The sequence below is a fragment of the Limanda limanda genome, chromosome 6 (genome assembly GCF_963576545.1).
Source record: "Limanda limanda chromosome 6, fLimLim1.1, whole genome shotgun sequence".
Lineage (NCBI taxonomy): Eukaryota > Metazoa > Chordata > Actinopteri > Pleuronectiformes > Pleuronectidae > Limanda > Limanda limanda.
Genome location: NC_083641.1, coordinates 16182677 through 16210519, shown reverse-complemented (window position 1 = coordinate 16210519; position 27843 = coordinate 16182677). Strand labels below are relative to the sequence as shown.

Below are 27843 nucleotides of genomic sequence, written 5' to 3'. Positions count from 1 at the left end.
CCTTCCCTTAAGCTCTAAATAGCAGCATAATTAAAACCATGGAAGGAGGACAGAGAACATTTTTTTCAGGATCACTCAAATAAGCTTTTTGACTCTGGTTGAGTGACAGAAGGATATCAAACTTGCATCAGGCTCCAAGTAGGTTCCAGTGAGGATAACATGTAAAGGCATAAAGCAGATAGCGATTTTTGACTGCAGAGTGGCCTCAGAGATACATGAAGTCCCTCTGGGCACGCACACTGTGTCTCAGCGTGTTTTACTTTGTATTCAAATTTTCATGAATGATTCCCTGCATTATGTAACTGCAGCTGGGACAGACCGTCTCATCTGCTGGCACTGACTGGCACCAGTGGTGGGGGTGCCTGGAAAATGGACAAGGACGATATGAGAGGAACTAATAACATTAGGCAGTGCTGTGGTGGCAGGAGGCCAGGCTGGAGCAATAACATTATATTATAGATTGTGTAGACAACTGCCCTCAAAATGCCATTATGCATCGGTCAATCATCTCACCACTCACCCAAACAGTCTTTGCATCTGCTCTGCATTCATATCATTTACGAGAGGAAATGGTATGTTGTGCTGTATGTCATTACTTTGCCTTTATCTAATCTTTTTTTAATTTTTTCCATCTTCCTTCTTGTTTTCACTCCGGTCTCCTCCACCTCACGCACCTGATTTCCTCATGGCGGCTTTCTCTGGGTCCTTCACCCACCTTATCCTAACCGACTCATCCCTTTTTTTCATCCCACTCCTAAACCTCGACACATCGCTTGCTACTTTCTGGTTGGAGATTTTAGAGTGCACTGTCGCCCCAGTTGCAATGGCAGACAGTGACCACGAGGCTCACTCTTCATCAGACGAGCAGGGCTCCTGTCCTGCCTCCCCCAATCACGACAGAGACCATGATGTTGAGCAGGTACTGTAGATGTCCCCCCAAACCCAGAAATTATCCACTTTACCCCCCATAGTCGTATTTAATTGATTAGCTTACAGCAAACATACTGCAGTTAGATTTAAAACTTCTCAACTGAACTGTATCTGTTCAGCCTTTAGGTATTTTTCATCTTCTTTCTTCCCCTCAGTTAATGTATAGAGCAGAATCCTAACATCAGTGCAGAGTCACAGTGTGGCCCTACAGCTGCATTCTACAAGGCCTTATTGCCTGCAGAGGGTCACTGCATTATTTATCTTTGTGCTCGAATGGCAGGGAGACCTCAGTATGAGGGACTGGGAGAGCTGGTGTAACTGGAGTCTGCACAGTAGCTTACACTTCAGCTGTGTATCTTTTTATTCAATTTATTTGGAACTGTGAAGTGGTCAGGAGATGTACACTCCTTCATGTAGGATGTACTCTCTGCTTCTATAAAAGTACAATCAAATGTATGACTAAGTATTATGACTCACTCACGTTCGCTTTACAGAAATGCAACAACATGCAGTGTTTTTGTTCTCAATGTGAATAAGTCAAAACAGATTTTTTTACATTGGACAGTCAAAACAGCAGGAATTTCACATCATGACCAAAGAAAAACAAGTTTGGATAAAAAAGATGAATAATCCAAACCTATTCAAGAGAAAAACTCTCCATCTCTGCCTCCAACCTCTGTCTCTTTCCACCTGTTCCTCTGCACCACCTTATCCACTCCCTTCAACCACTATACCTCTCCAGCATTCAAGCCTTTCAGATGACTCAGAGGTAGAGAACATTATGCAAGACCCTCACCAACAAGGAGGGCACGGCCACCATCACCATGACCACCACCACCATGACCACCACCATGAGGACCATGAGCACCATGAGTTTGAGCACGAACATCACCATCAGGCCCCTGAGAATCATGATGTTGACAGGGAAGCTGAGGGCGAAGACCGCCCCCACACCCCGTCTTATTTGCGTCCCCCTGTGGCAGGCAGGGCCCAGTCGGATTCAGGTTCAGACCCCAGTTTGCAGCAGAGCAGGAGTGTGGAGTTTGACTTACCGTCTCCTGTTGGTACGTCCAGGCCCAAGAGCCCCTGGGGTCGATTTGACCCATACAACAATAATGAGGTAACATGAAGCAGGTTCGGTTGTGAAACCCAGAGAGGACGATGTTGTCTTTGTGCTGTGATGTGTGTTGAACTTTTCATCTTCAGGCTGATGATTGTGACAACGCTTGTGAGAGATTGTTTTAAATAATATAGGTAGATTGTGCGTATTTTCTTTGAGTTGTACGGGTTGAGTTTGATGCTCTGAGATGGCAGCGTTGCTTTTCGCTGTTGTGTTGTTCTTAAGACTACTCTGTTACTGTGGGAAAGTTCATACACTATGAATGGGATTGTCAGATTTTTGGAGTGGTTGATGTGTGCTTCCCTGATGTATTTTCATATCTTTGTCTCCACTTTCAGGACCAGGACAAGGAATACGTCGGTTTCGCAACGTTGCCAAACCAGGTGCATCGCAAGTCCGTCAAGAAGGGATTTGACTTCACGCTCATGGTGGCAGGTAAATCCTCTTCTTCACATTAGCAGACATTTGATCTTAAGCCCACGCCTCAAATTTGAAGAGACTGGTAATCACACAGTCTTAACATCAGTCTGTGTTGTTCTTTGTTTGAAGGGGAGTCTGGCCTGGGAAAGTCCACTCTGGTCAACAGCCTGTTTCTCACAGATCTTTACAAAGATAGGAAACTGCTCAACGCTGAAGGTGACAAAGCTGCAGCTTGTGCTATATTTTGTTTTGTTTTATTTGAGTGTTTGTTTAATAGATATTTGTTCTACAACATGTTGTGGCTGATAATAAAAACAGTGGCCTGCTTGTTTCTGTTCTCTAGAGCGAATCACACAAACTGTAGAAATCACCAAACACACGGTGGATATAGAAGAGAAAGGTGTGAAACTGAAACTGACCATCGTGGACACCCCTGGGTTTGGAGACGCTGTAAACAACACTGAATGGTACGACTGGATCAAACTGTTTCAGTTGACCTATGAATCCTCACAGAGTACAGCTGGCTAACCTCATTTGAGCTCTTACTGTGGTTAGAGAGTCATGTGCCATCGTGCAGCTGTGGCCCCAGAGAGTGAACGACCCTGTGTGTGTGTGTTTGTGTCGTAGCTGGAAGTCGGTGACTGACTACATCGACCAGCAGTTCGAGCAATACTTCAGAGACGAGAGTGGCCTCAACCGCAAGAACATCCAGGACAACCGTGTGCACTGCTGCCTGTACTTCATCTCACCCTTCGGTCATGGGTACGACAAACATGCAGTGGTTTACCCCTCGCTCTGATTTAATGGGGAGCATTCCCCCCTTTATCGCAGTATGGAATCTTCTGTGCTTATTTCCTAATCAGCCTCCACACGCAGCCACCTAACTCTATTGTAAATCTCTATTCACTTATTCTACATTCAGCTCCATAAATTGTTAATGCTCTTCTCCAGAGTTAAAGCTGTGCTCTGCTGCCTTCAGGTGAACTTAAATCTACTGCAGCGCTTTAGCTCTAATCAATTGTTTGTGCTGAGTGCTGATGTGGTGCTTTTAACATACACTGTTCCACTTTGACTGTGCTCATTAAGGAACTAATGCACCACACAGCTGCAAGTGATGCTGCAGTGCATTTTTCAGACCCACTGATGGAGGAAAAGCTCCCTCTGCTGACGAGCCTCAGTCATTACTCATCAGATAGAACTCAGTGATGAAGCTTAACCTGTGGCACCACTGATCAATCGACCAACACGATCAAAACATTGTGTTTTAGTCAAATTAAAACAGAAAATACACAATTGTTTACATTGTGCATATCGAGAAGGAAATTGTAAGGTTGAGAATCGAGTTCAAATTTCAAATCTAATGGTGAACTTTGAAGAATATATCTAACTACTAATGTGAATGCATACTACTGCCTATAAATCTTCACCTTTTCATTTTTTTCTCATGCCTGATGCTAATACTCATTTATAGATATGTTGTAAGAGTGTTAAAGGTCCTATTTTATTCACATGAGAGGAAGAATTGTGTTTCATTCCGTATCTGGTGTATCTCTTGTAGTCTTCGACCTTTGGATGTGGAATTTATGAAAGCTCTGCATGAGAAGGTCAACATCGTCCCTATTTTGGCCAAAGCTGACACACTCACCCCGAGTGAGGTGAAGAAAAAGAAATTCAAGGTAAGAGAGTAAACTTGATCTGTGTTTTTATCCCACAAACGAGACTGAAATCAAATAGCCGATATACATGTATGGTCCTTTAGGAAAACAGATTATTGAGTCTCTACCTGTATCTTCACTGATGGTATCATTCACTGTTTTGTTCTTCTGCAGATCAGAGAGGAGATTGAGCAGTACGGTATCAAGATTTACCAGTTTCCTGACTGTGACTCTGACGAAGACGAGGACTTTAAGCGAGAGGACCACGAACTGAAGGTGAGAGTCAGAGCTGCCTTCTGCCTGTGTCTTCTTTTTCCCAATTGTCTTTTCTGAAGTCTGAGGTTGGTACCTCACCAAGGGTACATGTGCATTAGTAAGTAAACAACCAAATGTGAACTGGAGTTGCTAAACTCACCTGAAAACATCTGCACAATGGCACTCAGTAGAGCGCATAATTCAACCAAGGCCCAATTGTCCCTTACATTCAATCAAGCTGCACCAAATTTCACACACTTATAGAATTGTTCTCTGAAATTTAAGCAAGTAAATGTCCATCGTCCAAGTGCTGTGGTTTGTTAGGAAGTTAAGAAGTAAGTTAGGAGGAAATGGAACAATGTTGGAGAGAACATGACAAAGTGTGGAAAAATTAACCATATCATCCATAAAAGCATCTATTTTCTCTTCCTCCACTGCCAGATTGTTTTGAAAACCCCTTTTTAACCTTCTGTCTAATGTCTGTTCTCCCCTCAAGGAAAGCATTCCCTTCGCTGTAATCGGCAGCAACACAGTGGTGGAGGCCAAAGGGAAGAGGGTGAGGGGCCGCCTGTATCCCTGGGGCATCGTAGAAGGTACACACACTCTCAAGCAATGTCACAAGTTAAAGTTTGATTTCTCGTAACAGCATGAATGGATGAAAAAACCCGTAAAGATCTTATTTAGTATAATAGGTCTTTAGAGAAGCTGCATACATTGTGGACTCAGTATTGGCAGTTTTTGAAGAGTGGTGAACATGTTGTAACCGATCTGCGTGCTGTGATTTGCAGTGGAGAACTCGGGACACTGTGACTTTGTGAAGCTGAGGAACATGCTCGTCCGCTCGCACATGCAAGATCTGAAGGACGTGACCCGGGAGACCCACTACGAGAACTACAGAGCCCAGTGCATCCAGAGCATGACCCGCATGGTGGTGAAGGAACGCAACCGCAAGTACGCTCGCACTGAAGCACAGGACACACACACACATTCAGGTTTTTCAATGTATTTATTGGTGACGGGTTCATTGTCCATGGCAGATTTGAATTGTACCAATGAGATCTGTCATGTCTGTCTAAGGTGAGAACTGGCTCCACCCAGTGACATCTGCTGTGGCTCCTAAATGGTTGAACGAGCTCCCCAATGACATCAGGACAGCAGAAAGTCTACACATCTTTCGTCGCAAACTAAAAACACATCTCTTCTGACTATAACTTTAATAAAAAAATAATTAAATTAAGTAGAGCTTTCGTACCACTTATTTGGCACTAAGATATAGCACTTTGTACTTTGTCTTTCTTGAAGAAAATTGTACCTTCTTGATTCTTGTTGTTCTGGGTTTGTGGTTCATGGTTGAATGCACTTTTTGTAAGTCGCTTTGGGTCAAAGCGTCAGGTAAATGAGATGTAATGTAATGTATTCTGCAGTAAATGTTGTTAAATCCAAACTGGGATTCGTCTTGATATTAACACAGAAAATGAAAATACTTCCTCTTGCAAAAACCTTCTGTAAATATTGAATGTTGAACTTCTCTACATCTTGAATCCCTCTGCAGCAAACTAACCCGGGAGAGTGGCACAGACTTCCCCATCCCCGCGTTGACCGGAGGGATGGACAGCGAGACGGAAAAACTCATCCGAGAGAAAGATGAGGAGGTACGGCACGCTGCCCATGACCACCCGGAGTCACATGGTCATGACCATAAGTCTGAGCCCGGCTCTGAGCAGCACGAGCACTCAGACTCTCAGCCCGAGCCAGATTTACATCTCTTAAAAGACGAAGCTCTCTAAGTGTCACTCAATAATCGAAAATCTTTATGTGAAGCACACTCGCGTCATGTTTTCTGTAGCTGACAATGAGCAGCTTCAAAAACATGAATAAGTGTTTACACAATGTAAAAGTGTATTTGAACATTCAAACCTGTCTCCTCCCCCATCCTCACTCACCCTATGGACCTCTGAACTGTGCGTAGCAACAAAAGAGACAAAAAAATTTATATTTCATATGTGCTGCGCCCTCTAGTGGCTATGCCTGTTCACCTACATCCAGGTAACTCATTTTGACCAACACTTATCCTAAAATCCCTGAAGTGCTGAATATGTTGCTCTACACTCATAAAGTGAGACATTTACCCAGTTAGCACAAACCAGCACACATATTAATCATAAATAGAAAATTACCATGATTTTAAGCTATTGTCCATTTTTTACATCATCTTTACACTAATCCCACATTTAAGAGGCAGCTTTTCTTTCTGACTTTGGTTGATAAATAATAATACCAAATTAGCTGGTTCAGTAATGTCAGTATGGTGCAAACTTGTGAGGAAATTTTGTTAGATTTTGACTGAATTTTCGGTTCTTAGCAATTATATTTAAATAAATTAAAATAGAATCAATCAGACTTTCTATGCAAAGGGTAGAAATAATATTATTAGAGTAAATATTAGCTTAAGTATTATTCCTTTAAGGTATCTAAATTTAATCCTTCACAAACTCTGACTCCAGACCCTGTGATTATTTTTCAGTGAAGGTAATTGAATACAAACTGAGCTTGCATACATCGTTTTACATGATGTTAGTGTCCTTCCCCCTTTTTTTCCCATTCAATTCCTTATTATTCTTATTTATTTTGTCAAATAAAGAGTTTATTTGTCCTCAGTTGTTTCTTTATTTTTTGTGTAATGAACAGCTCAAATGTGGTTAAACAAAGTTAACAGTCTCAACATGTGTCTGGAATAAGGAAATAGTTGTCGGCTTTCATCCTTTACTACACAAACAGAAAACCAAACAAAAGCTGACAACTAAAATTAAAAAAGCAGTTAATGATTGTGTCACTTAACCTTTGCAAGTTTTATGAAACATCATTTGGTAAATCTGTATTAAAATAATTGAGAGATTTTTAATAGAAAAAAGTAGATAAACAAAAACTGATAAGGTATATATGCAGCATATGTAATGTTGAATATTCAGTAGGTGAAGGGGGGGCTGTGTTTCCCTGCGTTTCACAGCAGAGGTCACGTGATCTAAACAGAACAGACTCATCTCCTGCTTGTCATTGATTTGTTGTCTGTGCAGTCATGTGTGAATAATTAGTGTGTATAAAAGGCAGCAGAGCCTGTTGACGTGTTCCGACTGTTGACACACAAACACAATGACTGTGACAGTGGATCCTAACACTTGTGTCCTCTCTCCTCTCAGTTGCGGCGGATGCAGGAGATGCTGCTGAGGATCCAGGATCAGATGCACTCTCAGAAAGATGCCTATTAACACAGGACACCTGTCACACCACGTACGTGTCTCTCTATCACTGGGATAAAAAATAAAAAACACAACAGGAAACCTTAATTCCTCTCGAGAACATTGACATCCCTACATGTCCCCCCCCCCAAACACCACTCGGCATCACCAGGGACCTGCGAGTAGGTGGTAAGACGGTCTGACATTTGCAGCTCATCAACTGTCTTTATCCTCCACAGGGACTGACATTAACTGCACCGCTGCTGCAAAACACTCCACCCTCCTCCACTCTGCTGTTTTCTGTCAAAAAGAATGAAATGATTAAAAATGGCCAGATCTGATGTTTGTTTAAATGAATCAGTCTTTAGTTTGAGGGTCAGTTCACGTATCTGAACTTTATTTAGCCGCAGGGGTTTTGTTTGACTATTTTTTTTTTTTTTTTTTACAAGAGGTCTTATATGAGGCTTACATCATCAAGTACTGGTGACCTGCTCAGATTTTTTTACAAGCACGCTTTCCTGGTGCAAGTGTTTATTTTTTAATTATAAAGGTCAACATGCATATATATATATATACACTGTCATAATTTAATTTTCTATAATACACCCATAGTCCTTTTTTCTACGGTTTTTCATCTTTTACTGTGCGTGTCTCTAGTTTTGTTTTAACTACACCTCACAGCACTGCTTGACATGATGTATAGATGATTGTTTTATGTAGCAGTTGATTTGGGCTAAACTTATTATGATGGTTCTTTCATTTATATTTGAAGCTTTATCCGTTTTCAGCATGGATGCTCAACGTCAGCCACAACTCGCATAAGAATGCATTATTGCTTATTGATCGCCATATCTTCATTTGAAATTATCCAGATTTTTAGATGACAGAGGAAGTCCTTTATTATTATTTCTATTTGGAAATATCCCCAAATCAAAGTTGTTTCAGAGTCAGTTCATCTCATACATGTTTGACCCGTTTCATCAGGTCACATGTGTGAGCTGATGACTTGTCAGTGGTCAGAGATGATCTGGAGTTTGAAAAGACAAGACCCTTGATTTTGCATGAGCTGGGCGTCTAAGAGAGGGGTCGCACCAGAGTCCATGCAGTGTATTTATTTTTGCATGTGTTTTGTGAAGGTTACTCAGAATGCAGATCAGTGTAGTGATCACATGGTTATTTATGGGCAAGGAAAATATGTACTGTCTGGGGGAAGTTGTTTTGGTTGGTTTAAATGATGTCCTCACTTCATGGGAACTTGACTGTGTGCTAACTTTAACGTTTATAACCAAAGCCAACAACGACAAACTTCATTGTCCTAAATGTTTCCTTTTCAAAGAGTGGGTTTCGTTTTATTTTGACATGACGAACATTGTTTTGGAATAACTTATCAAAGCCAAGAGTGACGGAACTCTGATGATTCTGCCATGTTGTGTGACCTTTGTCTTACAAAGAAAAGAAAAAAACATTCCTCGAGCTTCTGTCCCAGAGTCAGGTATTACTTTTTTTTCTTTATTTTTTTCTGAATTGAGTTGTTTTATATTTGACTTTTTTGTTATTCTACTCTTGGAGTATTTATGTAATAAATTTAAAAAATGAAATACATATGAAGAGGACGATATGTACAAATTCTGATATTGTAATAAAATACAAAAATTATTTCATGTGTCTTGTCCCTTCCAGTTTCACGTTCTTGAGGCGTCTGCATCCAGAGATTAATCATATGCAGAGGAATCCATTTTTATCTGCTTAACGTCACTGTGGTCAAGCCAACCAACACTTGCATCTCTGTGGTCATATCAGCCGACACAGAAATTCTACTGCAGTCAAATACTGACACTTATGGTAAACGCATCCAAACCGCCCAGAAAGGGGACCTGAACACAGGCATATCAGTCTCTCTTTTAAAAGTACTTTGAAGTATCCTGAAATGATCTATTCCACAGTGAAAATGTTGGAGTTTACTTTGAAAAATCTCTTAATCTATACAGTAAATATGTTTGATATACAGGATTAGGGTTGCAAAATTCCGGGAATATTCAAAGTTGGAAACTTTCCATGGGAATTAACGGGAATATACAGGAATATACGGGAATTAACGGGAATAAACTGGAAATTGTGGGTAATTTATACTAACTGTATTTACCTTGTCATATACAGACATAAATATAAACATTTTGTAGTGTCATAGGCTGATTTGAGCCCTGAGGAAACTTTGGGCACTTGACTATACGCTTCTGCATCTTTGTGTCATTCTTAAGATAGGTCACAGTATTTGCATATGTACACAGCCTTTCCGTCTACATTGGATGGGGTGAAATGTCTCCACACATGAGATAGTGCACGTGGCATTGTTCTGTAGATTAAGATGAGAAAAAAGTTTGTAAAAAAACACTAATGCAATGCCAGAGATATAGTCAAACAATTGGAATAGTCTGTAAAAATATTTTACAAGTGATGGATAAATTAATGGAAATAGGCTAGATCAGGGGTGGGCAAACTTTTTGACTCGCGGGCCACAATGGGTTCCAAAATTTGACAGAGGGGCCGGGCCAGGAACAGATGGATAGAGTGTTTTTGTGAACTAATATAAATGACATGGAAAAATCATTACATGAAAGGATTTGGCCTTTACCAAGTAGCAAAGCACTTGTTTTTTTATTATTATTTGAACAAGTTCGGCGGGCCGGATTAAAAAGCCCAACGGGCCGTATACGGCCCGCGGGCCGTACTTTGCCCATGTCTGGGCTAGATGAACAATCCCCAATAAGCATGCTAATATATTTTCTCGAGTAATATCATTGAAACTTACCTGACTAGTCCTGCACACTACAGCAGGCCTCAATAGCCCTGCTGTAGTGTGAAGGATGCTGGGAGTTATCTGTGCATGTGATGGAAGAATGCACAGTGGAGGGTTGAAATTCAACGTGCAGCGTGTGCTGCATTCCATACATCTTTAAAATAGTGTTTTGAATGATGTTTTTATTGCTCAGCGTTTAATTTGCATAGTTTTGTTTCTTTTCAAAATTCCCAAAATTCCCGAGCTTAATATTCCCGTGGAAAGTTTCCGGAAATTATCTATTTCACAGTGAAAATATTGGACTTTACTTTGAAAAATCTCTTAATCTATGCAGTAAATATGTTTGATATTCAGTATGTAGGTAGTCAGAGAGGTCCTGAACACAGGCATATCAGTTTATCTCTGAACTTATTGAGCAAAGTGTTTTTATAGTACTTTGAAATATCTAGAAATTAACTGATTGTACACATTTTGGACTTTACTTTGAAAATTCTCCAGATCAATACAGTAAAAATGTTTGATATTCAGTATGCAGGTAGTCAGAGAGGTCCTGGACACAGGCATATCAGTCACTCTCTCTGAACTTATTGTTAAAAGTAGACAAGAAGACAAAAAAGTGTGAACACAAACAAAATACGTCCTGGGCCACACTGAATGATGACTTCCGCTGAAATGCTATAGATTTATATTCACGTTGAGCTTTAAACTGATCAGTAAGTACAGAGTCATGCTTCACAGAGGTATCAGGCATAGACTGGTACCAGCACACTACACCACGTCTGTTCACCCAGGACGCTAAACAGAACTCAAACCTATGAACAAGCCTGGAGTAAATCTGAAGTTAATGCAGTTGTGAAATATTTGACATCTCATCAGTGTGACTAATATTTCATCTAACATCACTGATGTAAATGGGATGGACAAAACATTTGAATCCCCTGAGTAGTAGTTGTAGTATAAGAATCACCATTTTAACCTGACTTTTCTCAAATGCCAAATAAATAAACACCGTTGCATTGCTGATATACTAAAAGAAAATGTCTAACGGCATTTTTTTTAAACATAATAAATTTTATTAAGTATATTTTTAATAAATTTTTCATTTGATATTTCCCCCAGCTTTTTACATAATACAGTTAGATCTAGATGCAGCCCAACATTTACAGTCTATATACAACGTAAACTTTCTCCATAGGGAAAAGACATGTATTATTGTTGCTTCTTCCGGTACCTGAATCCCTGTTGACTTCCACACGTTTGGTTTTGCTGCAATATGGTTTTAAAATGCATTTGCTCAGAATAGTTTGTATAAAATGTGAAATTAAAGAACTTGCTGATATCATATTGCATCAGAACAAAACATATAAAAATGAAAGGGTGAATACTTTCCAAAGTGGCCAAATGTGGTATCAGCGTGGGAGGTCTGCTCTGACATACAGCACTGTACATGGTCCCGAAAAGAAAAAAAAGCTATACTATAAAATTTACAATGAACAGAAGAAGTTATGCTCTAGATGAAACAGTAAATCTCGTAGTACAAAATCTGTTTTAAATGTTACACTTTACATACACATGATACTTTAATAAAGTAATCATTTCTTTTTTTTTTATTAAAAACCCCCAAAAAAGGTATAAACTTCTGGTGAGTGCGCTGCTCAGTATCCTTTTGCCGATCAGTACATTCAGATTAAATCAGAGCACAGCGTGTTGCTGTTCAAGTGCTACGCTGAACTGTGGGGTTGCTGCTCATTGAGACAAACGTTGATTTTCACAGTGCTAGCTTTGAAAAAAGGATGGTATTGAAAAAACAATGATTGGATTTATGTCAGCTGCTGAAATCACTTTGTACTGATCTCAACCCAAACGTATGAATGACAGAGGTTCAGCTCTGAGCCAAAAACAAATCTTACGGCAACCACAGCGATGTCCTCACTTTGCAAATAATCATTACATAAACTAAGCCATGGCATGCATCCACAGCATGCAAACACAGTCTACACCATTTGCCCTACAAGACAGCACAGAAACACACTTCACTATTTCCATGGACCTTTTTTTAGGTTTTCACATTCATAATCTCTAAACACTCAACTTTGACTGTGTTTTTTTCCGCTGTCATATTACATTTTTAAATAAGCCACTGTGTGCTGTGACATTTGAATGCAGGGGTCATGAAGATGTGGAAAATGATCCTATTTGGCAAAATAATTTTTTCAAACAGCAGTGACAAAAAAAACTTTATCCTTAAACTTGCACTTTTGCTCAGTTGCTTGTTTGTTTGAAAGACAAATATTAGAGCTAAGTACAAGTTGATTGTCCTTTGATTCCAAAACTGCGTGTTCTCTAGGTGACTACCATCACCATTGTATTTCATTTAGAGAAATTCTTTCCACCATTACAGGAATAGTAGTATTAATAAACCCAACAGCCAGCAGGTGAAGCTGTTGCTTCATGTGTGATCACTGAGGACTGCCGCTCCAGTGCAGGAGATGGAGTTCAGGCCACAGTTTAGCTCCAGCCCTGCAGCATGTGCCTCTGCTGGAGAGGAGGAGCTCTCCTAAATCACATTCCCAACGTGCTGCCTATGGCTGCTCCAACACTCTGATCTTACACAGTCACGGCTCTCAAACCTCGCTGTAGCCTCTCTAGTGCATGAGCTGCTATTGGTTGATCCACAGCAGTCGAAGTGATAAGAGGGAGTCTAACCACCAACCTACAGACATACTATCGCAGGAAGCTGGACACTGTGCTGTACTTTACATCTTCCCTATAAGGCGGTGTTCTTGTAAAATGTGACTGTGAAATAGACTATTGCTTCTCCATCGTCAGTAACTAAATCTGCAGATGTGCCCCCTGTGTATTTCCACACACACACACTCAACACGACGACCATCACATGCAGACATGTATATCCCAGGTTTCAGAACACTGTGGTACTGAAGGGTTTTTACTTTGTTTTAGGAATGATCCTGGTTGCTTTTTAACAGCTGTAATGCTTCATGTTCTGTCATTTCTCCTGCCGTCACTGTGGGCTGGCAAATGGCCTGGTCCGAGGCCGGTGGTTGTCCCGTCGTGGGGGCGTCTCTGCACCCGGTGGTCCCGTCAGCAGTGCTCAGGCCAGCTTCAGAGTGCTGATGGGGAAGGAGGGCATGGTCACCATTGTCACAGGGTTGAGCACTGTCTGACCCACCAGCTGCGGGTGGTGGGTCACCATTTGGGTGCTCACTGCTGTCTGCTTGCCAATGATGGTGGCAGCTGCCTGGTTAGGTGTCGTGCCATTCACCTGGGGGTGGGCGTGGTTTAATGTGTGGTTGATGTGACCCATCACAGCCGATTGTGTGACAGACACCTGTTGGGGGTAGAGGGTAGGGAGATGCTGGGTCAGGTGAGCCACCGGATGAACGGTGATGTGACCGATGGGTTGGTGGCCGGGGGCTAACTGGACAGCCGTTGTGGTGGAGGGAGCCAGGTGGGCAATGTGTTTGGGACCCCCTGCATGGATGACATGGTTGACTGCTTGGATGACTGAAGGATGGGACACTGAAGCGTGGGCGATTACTGTCGGGTGTAGGCTGGGCGTCGTCACCATCTGGGTCTGGATCAGGGGTTGACTGGGGGTGCAGGGAGTGCTGGATATGGTGAGTGTTGGTAAAGCTGCAGACTTGGGAACCGGCTGTGGAAGATGGAGCGGCTGAGGCTGCAGACGGGGTTTGTGCTGGATGGAGATGTGTTGAGTGATGAAGGAGGTAGTGGTGCTGGCTGGGGTCAGGGTTGGGTTCTGAGCAGGTGCTGAACTCTTGTGCAGCTCAGGTTTCATGGTTTGAGGCACTATGGGTAAGGCTGCCTGTGCTCTTGGTGCAGTTTCCTCATCTAAGTCATCTTCCATAACGTCTTCACCTTCTGCAACACAAACAGATGAATTAACTTAGTTACTGTATTACTAACAATGTGATTTTTGCGCCTAGATCAATGAAGAGGTTTTCCACTCTTGACAATTTGCTCTTTCAAACTCATAAAAACTCACTTAAGATTAACATAGGTTTAAATAATCTTAAATGTTGAATTATGATACAGGGGCAGGACCACAGCGGCTCCTCCCTGACAGTCAGCCTACCTGAGGCAGTCGAGGTCGAGACCTGGTCCTCCTCAGGCTGAACCGTCTGTCTGAGGACACGATCGATCTCAATAACATCCATCCATTGGCCCAGGTCATTCTTCAGCTCTGCTAATCGCTGCTGCGTGGCTATCTTCTCTCTGGCCAGTCGCTCCATGTCATGCTCGTACTCCTTCTCTTTCCGCTTCAACGTCTGAGAAGAGAAAGAAAATGTTTTGTAAAAATCGAACACAGCAGCCCCACATTAAATCAGGTCTTTGTGAAACTGGGCTTTTGACAGAAGGAGTTCCTGATTGAAATTGGGTTTAATGTTTAAGGCCTTAGTTGTTGGGTTTGTATTAAACTGAGGTGTTTTGCGTTGCCTATGAGTCCTAATTATAAACATGCTTAAACTGTTTCAATAATGTTTGACAAATGATCTGAGGCACTTTTGAATTAACAATGCTTGTCTATCTTTACAGCTAATTAATCAGGAATATGTCCAACAAGTAATGACTTATAATGTTAACAAATAATAAACCATAGCCAGAGTGCAGTGAACAAAATAACAGTGACAGGCTCACGAGGGAGGGAGGGAGGGAGGGAGTGAATGAGTGCGGAAAGTAAGAGGTGCTTCCAGGCAGTGGCTTTCTGTGACCCAATTTCCCTTAACCTGTCAGCTGACACACAGCAAAACTAAACACACTGAGGTGGACTTCCCTGTTCACAGTAACAGGAGGAAACGTTAGGTTGAATTCATAAAATTCAACCAAGACAAAGGTCCAAAATATTATGCAAAGAACACATTTCTTAAAACATCATTGCTGGCTTAGAGTACCAACAGGATAGAATTATACTGTTCAGGATTAGGGTTTTGAAATCAAACACTTTATGTAATTTATGACACGTTGACTATCCAGCATGCTCTCTGGCATCGAAGCTCAGGGAAGTGACTCTGTATGAAATACAGTATGTGACCAATAATCTGATGACTCAGGATCACAAAGTCTCGACGATTGGACTTCCTGCTAGTATTCACTGTGTATGTCTGTGTGATAGTTCGTGTGGCATTAATCGTACAATGTGTTAAATTAGCTGCACAGCCTGTGAGTGCATAAGTAGCACAAAATGCATGTACATGAATAGCAAAGGGGGAAAAAGGCTCAGTACTCGTAGAGTACTGAGCCTTAGAGTGACTAGAAGATCCAGATTTATGATCAGACATCATCGGTTAATAACCAGATACATGATCGTAACTGTGTCATCTAAATCATAACCATCCCAATAAAAAACAGAACAAATGAACTTGAAATAGTTCATATTTGGAACAGTGAAGTTAGTTCAAAATTGAAAAATATTTACTATGAACGTGAACTAGTTTATTTTCATCTGTATGATCGTAATTTCAAATGTCAACTGGCACAACACTCGCAGGTCAACAACAGACTCTGCTCCTCTGGGGTTTTCTTATCACTCACAAGTAGAACTGATCTTTATAAAAAAAAACGTTATATTATGTTTCTGGATAACCGGGTGTCGCTTCATCTGCAGGAAGAATTTATCTTCTGTCTGTGTGTACGTTGTTCTCCCTTCCTGTTCACACACACGAAATGATAATCACATGGAATATTCACCATCAAGTCAGATGTTCAAAAATAGTTATTAATCACTGGTGTCGGATCATGACTCCGGATCGTTCCGGTCACTCTAACCCTGAAGTCCTGACTTTGCGCGTCACGTTATGTCTCTCGTAGCAGGTTTTAACATGTGTCTAAAAAACTCTAGAGCAAGTCGAACAAACACAAAGTACTGCACGTTTCCTAATAACATCAGTGATGGCGTTTATTGCTAAGGTTTAAAGTGAGCGCAGGTCAGAGGGGGAGTGAAGAGGAAGCAGACTCCGACAGAGATTCATTCAGGACGACCCAACCCTTAATGTGCGTCTGTCCTGATGCTGAAGCAGCTGTGTTATAATTATTCAGTGGTGGAAAACTGCTAAAACAATGAATGTAGCGGAAAACATGACTTGATTGTTTTGTCATTGCGTGGAGGAATTGTATTTAAAATTGAACATGCTTCTGCATTACCTCCAACTTAGTTAGACATAGAACTGCAATTTCTTGTTACCTCTCTTCAGACACACATTAATGAGCCGATTTCAACCTTAACACACAATTTATGTATGCTGGACACGTGTACCTCAGGACCAGTCATTAACAGTCTCTCTCTTTTGCAACTAGAAGAGCGGGGGAGATCCATGTTCCAGTCACAACACGTTAACAGTGTCCTTGTCCTCAACACATGAGGTACTGAAATGCCCCCATCTTTGGTTGTCATGGAAACAGCTTAAAACCCTATAAGGTTTCCTCGGTAACCTAAAAGCGAGCACACCATGTGCCAAACGTGCAATGTACTTCTCACCGACAGTGTTTCTGCACAAAGTTTTATTTCAACACCCAGTCTGGTTGTTATTTGGAAATTATAGTTTTCAGATGAATTGGGAATAACTGTCTCAAAAGACTAAAAAGGATCGTCAGTGGAGCAGGATGAAAAGTGTTAAAGTGTGCACTTAATGTAACACATGGACCAAAAAGAACTGTCTGCCTCCCTCTTGCGCTCATGTATTAGCAGGCAGTCATACATGAGTGGAGCCACAACTGTGCGTGCCACTAACTATGACTCATCGAGAGAGAGAGAAACCGAGAAGAGAGAGACGCTCCACAAACACCAAGACCCACTGAACTCTTCCTGCTACAGTGCTGATGGTGGATAGAACGCACACTAAGCTCGTCTCCTTAGAAACAGCAAGTCTACATTAACCATGGTTACACCTGATAACCAAGTCTGTAGCAGATGGATCCCACATGACTTGATCCTCTTGTTAAACAACAGGTTGGTAGGACACCATGTGCCAAGCCCCTTTTTGTTTCTTTGCACACGGCTGAGCCTGCAAACAGCAACCTTCCACCTTCCAAGGCAACACCTCGGCCTCGTTTGTGAAAATCCAGACCCCTGCCGTGATAGGCTGCCTGCATTGTGTGCGAGCGTGTGCGCACGCAAGGTAAACACCGATCAAGTGCTGTCACACTGCAATGCGAGTGCCGAGCACATGGCCCCACAGAGAACGGGAGGGGGAGGGCGGCAGATAGCAGAGGATTGAAAGAGAGCAATGCAAGCTGTACTCACTGACTCACATTTGCAGCAGCCTGGGACAGACAGCACAAGGCTGGGTTTTCTTAAAGGGCCAGGAGCTGTAGAGGCCACGTTGCAGACGTGCTCTACAGCCTGGCTGACTGACCAGGCTTCTGCACACAGGTCTTGTGACAGTGTGGTGGTAACCATAAACCCATGTCTTGCTCTGCCTTCCAGGTGGAACAGAAGATTTCACGTGGTGTCAGACTTCAACAATAAAAGGCTTGTCTGTGGGAAAAAAACTGCTTCTGCAAGTCACTGCTTGTGTACGAGCTTGTGCTGGTCATATCTGCCCTAATTAACTCATCTTAGCTCAGAACTAACTGGGCAATAGTCCAGACCGTGCTGCAGTACAGAATAATGTTAGACTCATTTTAGATAAATACAGCAAAAATCTAATTAACTTCTTTATAGTCAATATATCATGTGGGTGAAGTGTGTTACTAAAATTATTACAAAGCTTAGTAAGCAGTGACTTTCAAAATCTGAAAAAGTTACCAGTGCACCTTTGTTTTACGGCCACTACTGTGCTGCAAAGACCACAACATACAGGCTTTTTTTACTCATCTGTCTTCAGTTTCCCCAGAAGATGACACAACATGCTTCAGACATTTGGGGACAAGCAGCAGAGGAGCGAGCTCCGTCTGCATCAAGAGGGAAACAAAGCCAGAGCAGAGTAAACCGAACCGTGTGTTTACCGCTCCGTATTCCCTCCCTGTGGCTGGCAGTTAAGCCTGCTGGTACGGCGAGTCCTGACTGTTGCAGCACTGGGCGGGGGCCCAGCTCGGGGGGTGACGTCACACGGATCAGGCTAGCCATGTGCTTGCTGCTCATGTGGCCATAAAAGCTCAGTGAGGCAGGATGAAGGGAGAGAGGGAGGGGGAGTAGAGAGGAGGAGCTCTAATGCATCAGGACTTATTTTACAGCCTAAGTTTTGGTGTGTTACTACAGCCTCAGGGGGGAATGCCTTTAGGAACAAATATGCCACATGACAATAAAAACACAAACCCATGTTATATCTATGTTTAACTTAAAAACTCTGACGCAAACTAACAGCAAAGCAATCTATGTGCAGGCAAGTGTTTTAGTCATAGTTGCTGAGTCATTTGCTCTTTGAAATGAAATGAGGAAGTAGAATTTGAACTATGTGGCAGTAAGGCAAGAGCCAGGAACGTCCCTTACTGTCATAATCAGACACTATTACCACTGTAATTATTTCCAAATGAACACCAAAGACAATGAGTAAAATAAATCAAATGAAATGTGATGCGTAGCCTAAAGCCTCTTACTCTTCAGCACAATGTTTTTGCTTGCAGGCTGTGTTCAGGTTTTTTTGCAGACAAGACGCACCCCCCTTCAAAACTAAAAAGCACCAGCCTGGCCAGGGAAAAAAGACTGTGTGATAAAGAGGGACGTACTAAGGCTATTTGATGAATGAAAACCCTTGTCCATCTCGGCTGTTGTTTGATAGGAGAAAGGGTGAGGCAGGTTCGTCTGCCAGTTGAACACTACACCCTGAACAATGTGTTGGTTAATCACACAGAGAGGTGGCAGAGGGAAGTAGATTGGGTGACGAGCTGTGCACCCACGCTGTCCTAGTTTCCCTCACTATCCACACAGAGAGAAATTACCAGACCGCTGTTACTCAGAGCATCAAATCAGCAACACACTGTCCACTGTGTAGACACGTTTTGATGAGTAAAGTTACACCACAGTTATATAATAATATGAACAACAAAATTAATTCTACTGGCTAATATGCAATTGAAATTGCCGCCTGGATTTTGCAAGTCAAATAACTGCAGTATAAATACCTAAACTGCAAACCCTGATGCCAGTCTGGGCCCATGGGTGAATTTGCATTAAACCTGCCACCCTACATGACCTATCGATAGGAGGGAAAAATGACACACATTAAACACTGACATGTTCTGCAACACAGTCACAGTCAGAGAGAGTTAAAAGAGGCCAGTGGTGGACCTTTGCACCAGTCGTTACAACAGCTCCACTCTCATATCATATCTAGCCCCTCAAAACATGGTGAGTCATTTGTAGACATGACAGACTTTCCAAATAAGTAAATGCAAATCCTTAGTCTGGGATAAACTGAGCCAAACAGACAATCAAATTCATACTAAAATGCTCAGACTAGGTCTGAGGGGAGTTTTATACGAATAATTAGAAGCCTCCAGGGGTCAAATTCTCTCATATCTTTGCTTCTCCTGCAGTAGGCATGCTAGTCAGAATTGTTGTAATGTCCAGGTAGCCCCGAAGAACGCAGTGGACATATTATATTGTTGTATTGTAAATGCAATGATTGCTGAAGGTCTTGGCAAACACAAATACACACATATATATATATATAAAAATAAAGTTTGACATGACTTAACATTTGAAGGTGTCACCTTGGTTGTTAAGAATGTGTGAAAGTACATTTTAAAACCATATTCTGACATTTTACTAATAACGAACAGATGAATTTATAATTAGAATCAATTTTAGCTCAACAAATAACCCTGTCCTGGCAGAGCTAACAAAACACTCACAAATCACTGTGATTAAATTCCGAACCTATTATACTGATAATTACTGCTGTGATCACACTTTTACTAAAACTGAAACATACTTTTGTTGCTGCCAACAAACTATTACAAACAAGTACCAATCTTTATAATACCAATACTACTAATAGTGTAAGATTCACAAACATCTGTACACGATGCAAAGAATATTCTGGTAACACGAGAGTTCTATGCATTACTAAAGTATCAAAAGTTCAAACTCTGGTGTTGTTGCTCAGCCCCGGGTCCTTGCCGAAGATAGGACTACATACTGAATTAACTGCACTTCATATTAGAATAAACAGTTATGATAGGATCTAAACATTAAGTCTTTTAACAGTTAGTAACTGGTTTTTAAAAAATCCCTCAAGTGTACGCATGAAACAGTGATCAGACCTCAGACACCAGCAGCTTACCTGAATGTATCTCAGTGCACTCCTCAGCACGCTCAGATTGGAGGTTTTCTTCTCGTCGATGTTGGGGATGTTCTTTTTCAGTGTCTCGAAACACTCCTTCAAGTGTGCTCGTCTGAGGGCACAGAGGGGACAGACTTTAGACATTCATTGTGGTACAGGAGGTTCTTAACTGAAAACGATTCAAATTAAACCATTCCAAACAAGTGCATCAATTACAAAGTACTGGCCGACAGGTTTAACCCACCTGTTTTTCTCAAGCTTGTTGTGCACTTCTCTTGTGCCTGCCCTGTAAGAGCACAGACGAGAGCACAGTGAGAATTTGGTCTCCAAAAGGGCAACATGACAAATATTATCAAAATCATCCAGTGATGGGCTCTCTCATGTTATTACTCTCAGAAAGTAGAATGGCAGTGTTAAATCCAGGATGACTAATATGTATTATCTAGGGTGAATAAAGATATTGTTACATGCACAAAAAGTCTACTTTATAATTGAAGGTCTCTGGTCAGAGCTTAGAAATTGTTTTAGTCTTTACTATTGAAATTCAAATAAGGTAGCAGCTACACAGATGCTAATCTTTGCTAATCGTTCAGGGGTCTGCAGGTCAGTAAAACATCCGGACTTTTTATCATGTCATAAATGTTTAACGTTTTAAAGGCTGATATTGATTGACAAAAATTAACAAAACAATTAAAATCAATAGCCCTATGTTACCAATAATGTAAACTAATTAACAGGTTTTACCCTCCAGGCCTCTTCTTGTTGTCGAGCAGGCGGCCGTCATCGGGAGGACTCCCCCGGCTGATGGAGCCGTTCTGTAGTGGAGCCTGCTGGAGCACAGGGCCCAGCTGTGGGAGTAAGGCGTGTTGCTGTGGCGGTGACACGATGGAGCCAGGATAGCGTTGGACCAGCTGCTGCTGTAGTTTAGTATTGTTAGTTGGGGCGATGAGCTGTGGGTGGTGATGGTTCTGTATGGACTGCTTGTGGCTGGCGGTCAGCACAGTGGTTAGGTGCTCAGGTTTGGGCTGTGAAGGGCTCAGCAGGCCGACGGCACTTTCCTCCTGAGGGGAGTGAGGTTCTCTCTTTGGGGAGGCCAGTGGAGGAGCGGCTGAAGGGGAGAGTTTGGCCAGAGGCAGAGTGGGAGAGCCTGCAGGGTTGGGGGTGACCACGGGGATGGGAATGACAGCAATAGGCATGGAGGCGGGGGGCAGAGAGGGCGGCGTGGGGGGCGGGCAGCACTCAGTGCGGAGCACCTCTGCTTTACAGACATTGTTGATGTTGATTGTTGAGTTATATATCACATCTGACTGTCTCTGCACCGTCACCAGCTCCAGATGAAGCTTTTCCTTTAGTTCATCTTCTGTGGAAGAAAAAAAACTGGTTACCAGAACAGTATCAAAGTCTCCTTCAGCTCCTTTAAATCAGTTTTCAGACCCAAACTCTATAAAATGTCTGTAAAATTGTGTACAATTTGTATTGTATTTTCACTCTTGTGAACGTCATGTGTTAGAAACGCCATCAATACGCCCACTTTCCAGCTGTTTCCTCACATGGACTTACTCTGACATTTTTCAGAAAATTTTGTAAGAGGCTGGCAGAAAAAGTTCTGGAAAACGTCAAGACTAACTGACTCAGACATTTGTGTTCTCATGTATGGGCCCTCTAGAAAATGTCTGATGTTAAGCACTTGCCTTACAACAGCTTTAGTAGAGGAACAGTTAAGATGAACAGCCCCGGGTATCTCGACAAAGCAGCAACAGAAATAATTTAACTTGAAAATTCAAAACTCGCACATGCTGTCAGTGGCACGATTGTGTTAATCAAATTACAGTACAGAAAAACATATGATTTACCTACAAATAAAAATTAAGGTCTAAAAGCAACAGTAATGGATGCGCCATCATTAGGAAAGGCCTTTATTTTAATAGGATCACTGCCTGCTGTATTGCACATTAGCAAAATTAGCATTATTTCAGAGGAGCAAACAGGGATGGATGGAAGTCATAATTAATGGGGACGTATGTTCTTCTCTTTAACTGGCTTTAAACTGTGGCAGCGCAAACAAAAAGAGGCTGTAGCTTTAATGGCAGTGATGATGCTGTAATGTAATCCCAGTCACAGTCCAATGATGTTCGGGGGCTGGGTAAAAGTCTGCTCTGTCTCTACCAACAAAAAGCCACACTGAGGGAGCCCACCACTGAGACGTGTCCAGCATTTACTTCGGTTAAAGGTGTCCTGAGGCATGTCAAGGACACAGGAGGCATGTAGTGAAGAGTAAAAAAAACACTTTTTTGAGGTTGGCTGTTACTGAATCTCTACTAGTTTGTCAAGAGGACACACTGCAGTAAAATGTGAGTGACTAACTGATCTCTATGTTACAGTATTTGGTCATAAATTTGGAATAAAAGAGCCTTGTAGAACAAACCATTCATATTCAAGCAACCCCCTCCATAATGTAAGGATGCGGGAGGCAGGGGCTGCCTTGTTGCCATGACAGCTGTGATGTTGGAGTCAGAGGTGTAGCTGTCATTAAGATCATTATGAATGAGACCAGGGTCATTGCAGCAGCACTATCCCATAATATCTGCAGATTCTTTGACAGTGAAACTGTACTTAATTACACATCAACGTGTTTGTGAAAAGCGACTGAAAACACACAGGATTATTATTAAAAGGAAACATGAAAATTAAAAGGTTCTCTCCAAAAAAAAAAAAAAAAGACACTTTGTAAAATAGCATGACTTTGCAGATAATTGAGCATCCCCTGTGGACACTGTATCATCACCTACTCCTTCAGAATAATCATCATCTCTCTAAAACGTCTAAAGATCCTCAGTCATCCATGGAGGGTTGAATCAAGGACAACTCGTAGATATATGTAGAAGAGGAGGTCTCTTCAGTTCACCAGAAATGTATCCGAGTCTCTACAAACAAGCCCAGTTGTCCTTGATTCAACCCTCCTCAGATATAATAAAGAACAGCCTTCATGAGGACAGGTTTACTGCAGAGCTGTTAATTAGGTGTACCTGATAAACTGGCAGCTGAGCGTATAATACTTATACTTTATAATTACATTAATTTGCTTATTCTCTAATAGTTCTGCCTTGAAATAATGTTATTTGTTCTGTAAGCTTTCATTAATCAGGTACATTTTATGTGCTTGGTATAATAAGTTATCCACAGATTCCAATCTACCAAAAATGTATTCGTCCAAGAACCATGAACTTTGAATTTTTTTTATAGGAAGTGCTTTAACTTGCCAAACGTGTTTGTCACTGTAAGAAACCATGTAAAAGGCGACAGAGACATTTCCAGCTCTCAATAGCTCTGGAGAACATGTTATTGGTGTCAGACTTAACAGTTAGTCAAAGTTAATGTTTTCCGCGTGTATATATAATGTTTCAATCGCAAATTTTTTCTTCAAAGTAAAAGGAAAATCAGAGGAACAAGATGTCCTGGTTGGTGTGCAGGCTTTCATGAGATGATACACGCCTTGTTATGAGACATCGATAATTATTTGTCGTAGCACGAACATACACACTAAACGGAGGAGTCCTTTACTGAGCGAAAACCAATGTAACACTTAAAAAAACAACAGGGATCTCTATAGACGTTATATAACTGCAGCAGCACATAGAGAAACACTGGCCTACTTTCCTCCACACAGTGACCTGCTCTCCAGTAGCAGGGAGGGAGGGAGGGAGAGAGGGGGGGGGGGACTCTGCTCTCTCAATGCAGCAAGGCGGGAGGAACAGGGAGAGGAGAAAAAACAGGAGCTCTCACTCTGACCCTGTTCTGAATATCACTAACAACGTCATCCTCGTAATAGGAGGGAAAATATAGAGAAAAGCTATACTTGATTCAAAAGTGCACAACGCAGGAAATTCATATAATGTATTTTATAAAAGGTTAGATTGTTTGCATCAACATCACTAGCCTGTTGTTACCCTGTCATAACCATGAAAGGAGAGCAAATCCTTAAATTCTGTGTGATTAGGACATGTAACTTGGGAATAATAAAAGCTGTTATCTGAGACATCTGCAGTGACGGAAAAATCAACATGGTGTGTTTGCAGCGCCAACAGCTTCAGTTTCACGTATTAGGTTCACACGTTATACACCTGAACATCACAGTCGCAGGTGGTTTCTCTTAATACGTGAAATTAATAGATGAAGCCGGCTAAACACAGATCACAGTCCATGTGTGAGCGAGGCCTAATGTGTCCATGGCTGTGGAAACACAACAAAAGACGGTTGAAGGATATGTTCCATTGTCACCCACATAAATGGCTAAGGTTCTATCTTTTTAAGGCTAGAGTCTAATTGTATGTATTCAGGGTAACTGTAGCACATTTGGTTACTTTGGGGGGTACAATATACAAGAATATAACTTTAGAGCATTAATTTCACATCTATTTCCTCTATTTTTATGTTAAAGAACGAGTCTGCTGATTCCCACCCTCTGTCACAGTTCCTAATGTCATACACACACCACATGAGCCATACACCTGTGGCATGAAAACGTTTGAAACCCTGGTCATGATTTCTGTTACTGTAAATATGAAAGTAAGAGATGGCCGGATTTCCAAATGGCACGTTAAAACACCACATTTCTTATATTAAAACAATATTGTATTTTAAAGTCTTTTACAGTTTTAAATGACAAAAATGAAACAGGGCCCGTAACAAGTTTGTCCACACTCCATAGTCAGAAGTAACGCCCCCTTTGCAAGGTAAAGAGGGTCCGTTTGTCTTTCGCTTCCTGTTTTGGGGACTTTGGTCCAGTCGTCCTTGCATAAGGCCTCTAGTTATGTGAGATTATTGGCCTCTATTGTACGCCCTGGTCTTTTGAGGTCTCTGCACAGATTTGTAACAACAGTTAGGTCAGGGGACTGTGAGCCATGGCAAAACCATCTGCTTCTGCATCTTGATGTCGTCCAACTTGGGGCAAAAATAATATATTCTTGTGCATTATTTGCAAAATACTGAATATTAAACCTGTTCAAGGGTAACTTAGTAGGATTCAGTGGCATCTTGTTGATTGCTACCTATGAATAAGCGTCACTTCACCTTTCCTTTCCCAGCATTTGGGATAAGTTACTGTGGACTTCAGGAAACAAACGCAGTCTGGTTTGTCCCTTCTGTGTTTCTGTAGAAACATGGTTGAGTCATGTGGAAGTCTTGGTTACAGGAGATTATACTTATCTATATACCGTTATCCTATACACTGGAGATTTGATATAAAAACCTTTTACTTTGACAAGGAGCATGTTCTAGTGTCTGAGCTGCAGCCTCTGGTCGTCTACCACGTTCCATCTTCAGAAAAGCGGAGCATTTAATCTGCTTTCGGGAAGTACGAGAGTCATCTTCTTCATAAACAATCTTTGGGAGGGGTTGCCCAGCACGCACGTGGTGAAAAGGGCGGGGCCAGGCATCTTCGCTCCCCCGCTCGCTGCTAACGTGATGGGGGGCGTGGCTGGAGGTACACGTCATCCACAGACAATCGGAGCCCGTCAGTAGCGTCTGAGAGGGTTTTTAGGGAGTTTGTTTATTTATTTATCTATTTGTGTAATAAACGGGACACGTGTAGGTTGCGTGAGACGTGGTCTAAAACGACCCCCGGCTGATACACGTGATGGGGGGGCAGAGGAGGTCCACAGTCACTTGATCCCCGGCGGACGATGTCAGGTCATTATGTAAAAGAAGCTCGGCCCTGCGCCACCGCCCTACACCTTCCCCCATGTTTGTTGTGCATTTCGGTTTCTCCTACGTGTTCTACATGTGTGTTGCTGATCTGACAAGTTCAGAGAGCGATGCTGCTGCTGCACAACACTGCTACACAACACTGCTCCGTGTGTGCAGCAGGTTTCAATGCAGTAACTCCTCAGACTGCAACAGTGTGTGTGTGTGTCTCTGTGTGTGTGTGTGAGTGTGTGTTAAACTGCTGTTGATCTGAGACAACTGAGATCGAACCGAGTTCAAACTCTGCAGCACGTCTGTGAGCTCGAAACGAATATGAAAGTAAAAGTAAGATATCGCCTATTTACACAAGCAGGTTCCCCTCAGTGGCTGTGGTTCGGATTCAAGTTCTAAAGCTTCAGACCAGTGAGGTGCAAAGAGTCGATAGTTCAGACGAGGTGCGAACAAACCAGCGAGAACTGTAGTTTGTCTCTGGCACAGAAAATGGATCTTCCGCAGACATGTTTTTCACGATTCTTCACCGGTGATAAGAACACATCTCAGTCACCAAGGAGGGATGGACACTCGTTGGATTTAAATGGAATAAAATAGCAACTTACCACGTGCTTTCTGTTGTTGCTGGGCTTGCAATTCCAAAAACTTGGCTGCCTCCAGGAGCGTTTCGATGCTCATCTCTGTCCAGTTGTAAAAAATTAAAATGAAAAACAGAATGTTCGAGAAAGACCCAGAGAGAGCCAGAAAAGCCTCGCTACGTGCCCGGGCAGCGCAGGGAGAGGTCCCCAGACCGAGGCTGGAGGAAGACGGGTAACCGGACACCCCCTCAGCCAGGAACTCTAGCACTTACGTAGGGGAGTTACAAACAAGATGGCGCTCAAAGTAGTAGGAACAAATAAGGTTTGTGAATCACGCAGCGCCGGGACCCCGCCCACAGACACGCTGCCTCCGACCGGGGAAAACACGGAGCCACAGGGGGGGGGGAGCAGTGGACCTGGAGTCTCCCCCGGACTCACCCGGTCAGGAGCCGCGGGCCCGAGTCCCACTCACGACCCTTCAACCATCAACCCGCTGGAGGAAAGTCACAAAGTGTCGCTGGAGGAGACGTGAACACCCAGGTCTCCTCCAGTGGGGGGGTCAAGGGTCGCTTAGCAACCGGAGACATGTAGTAGCCATAGATCGTGGCTTATAACGAATTAGTAACGACAACTATACCAGAAGATACACTTAGGTTGACAATTACACTTTTACATTTACAAGTAGCTTTGACTACACTGAGTTTACATCTCACAATGTTCAACAATCATCCAGCAGTAATGGCTCCACCAGTGGTGTATAAAGTACTTGAAAGCCATACTTGAGTAAAAGTACAGATATCTTACCTGAAAGTGACTTCGGTAAAAGTGAAAGTCACCCGTCAGAAAATGACTTGAGTAAAAGTCTTAAAGTAGCTCATATTAAAAGTACTTAAGTA

At 42.2% G+C, this 27843-nt stretch overlaps 2 protein-coding genes across 2 annotated transcripts; one reads left to right on the top strand and one right to left on the bottom strand.

The window, feature by feature from the left end:
* The first annotated feature begins 685 nt into the window (after window positions 1-685).
* Window positions 686-7646, top strand: LOC133002885 (septin-5-like). The gene is made up of 12 exons (XM_061072476.1): window positions 686-919; window positions 1673-2050; window positions 2389-2485; window positions 2600-2686; window positions 2814-2937; window positions 3098-3232; window positions 4029-4146; window positions 4300-4401; window positions 4877-4973; window positions 5169-5331; window positions 5933-6032; window positions 7578-7646. Exons 1-12 carry the CDS (start codon window positions 686-688, stop codon window positions 7644-7646), a joined length of 1704 nt encoding a protein of 567 aa, XP_060928459.1.
* A 3856-nt stretch (window positions 7647-11502) lies between these two features.
* mnta (MAX network transcriptional repressor a) lies at window positions 11503-27218 on the bottom strand. Its single transcript, XM_061073140.1, has 6 exons — window positions 26975-27218; window positions 21420-22035; window positions 20920-20961; window positions 20676-20787; window positions 14528-14720; window positions 11503-14313 (listed from the first exon to the last, which is right to left on the bottom strand). The coding sequence occupies exons 1-6, from the start codon at window positions 27045-27047 to the stop codon at window positions 13526-13528; spliced, it is 1824 nt and encodes a 607-aa protein (XP_060929123.1). The 5' UTR covers window positions 27048-27218; the 3' UTR covers window positions 11503-13525.
* Between the last annotated feature and the right edge of the window lie 625 nt (window positions 27219-27843).

What these genes read in the sequence shown, in the direction of transcription:
- LOC133002885 (XM_061072476.1), top strand. Translation starts at nt 686, where the DNA reads ATGGCGGCTTTCTCTGGGTCCTTCACCCACCTTATCCTAACCGACTCA. An exon ending in CTTCACGCTCATGGTGGCAG is followed by an intron (nt 2,486 to 2,599) that starts GTAAATCCTCTT and finishes CTTTGTTTGAAG; the next exon opens with GGGAGTCTGGCCTGGGAAAG. An exon ending in ATCTCACCCTTCGGTCATGG is followed by an intron (nt 3,233 to 4,028) that starts GTACGACAAACA and finishes TATCTCTTGTAG; the next exon opens with TCTTCGACCTTTGGATGTGG.
- mnta (XM_061073140.1), bottom strand. Translation starts at nt 27,047, where the DNA reads ATGAGCATCGAAACGCTCCTGGAGGCAGCCAAGTTTTTGGAATTGCAA. An exon ending in AACAAGCTTGAGAAAAACAG is followed by an intron (nt 20,788 to 20,919) that starts GTGGGTTAAACC and finishes CTGTGCCCTCAG; the next exon opens with ACGAGCACACTTGAAGGAGT. An exon ending in GTGCACTGAGATACATTCAG is followed by an intron (nt 14,721 to 20,675) that starts GTAAGCTGCTGG and finishes TTCTCTTCTCAG; the next exon opens with ACGTTGAAGCGGAAAGAGAA.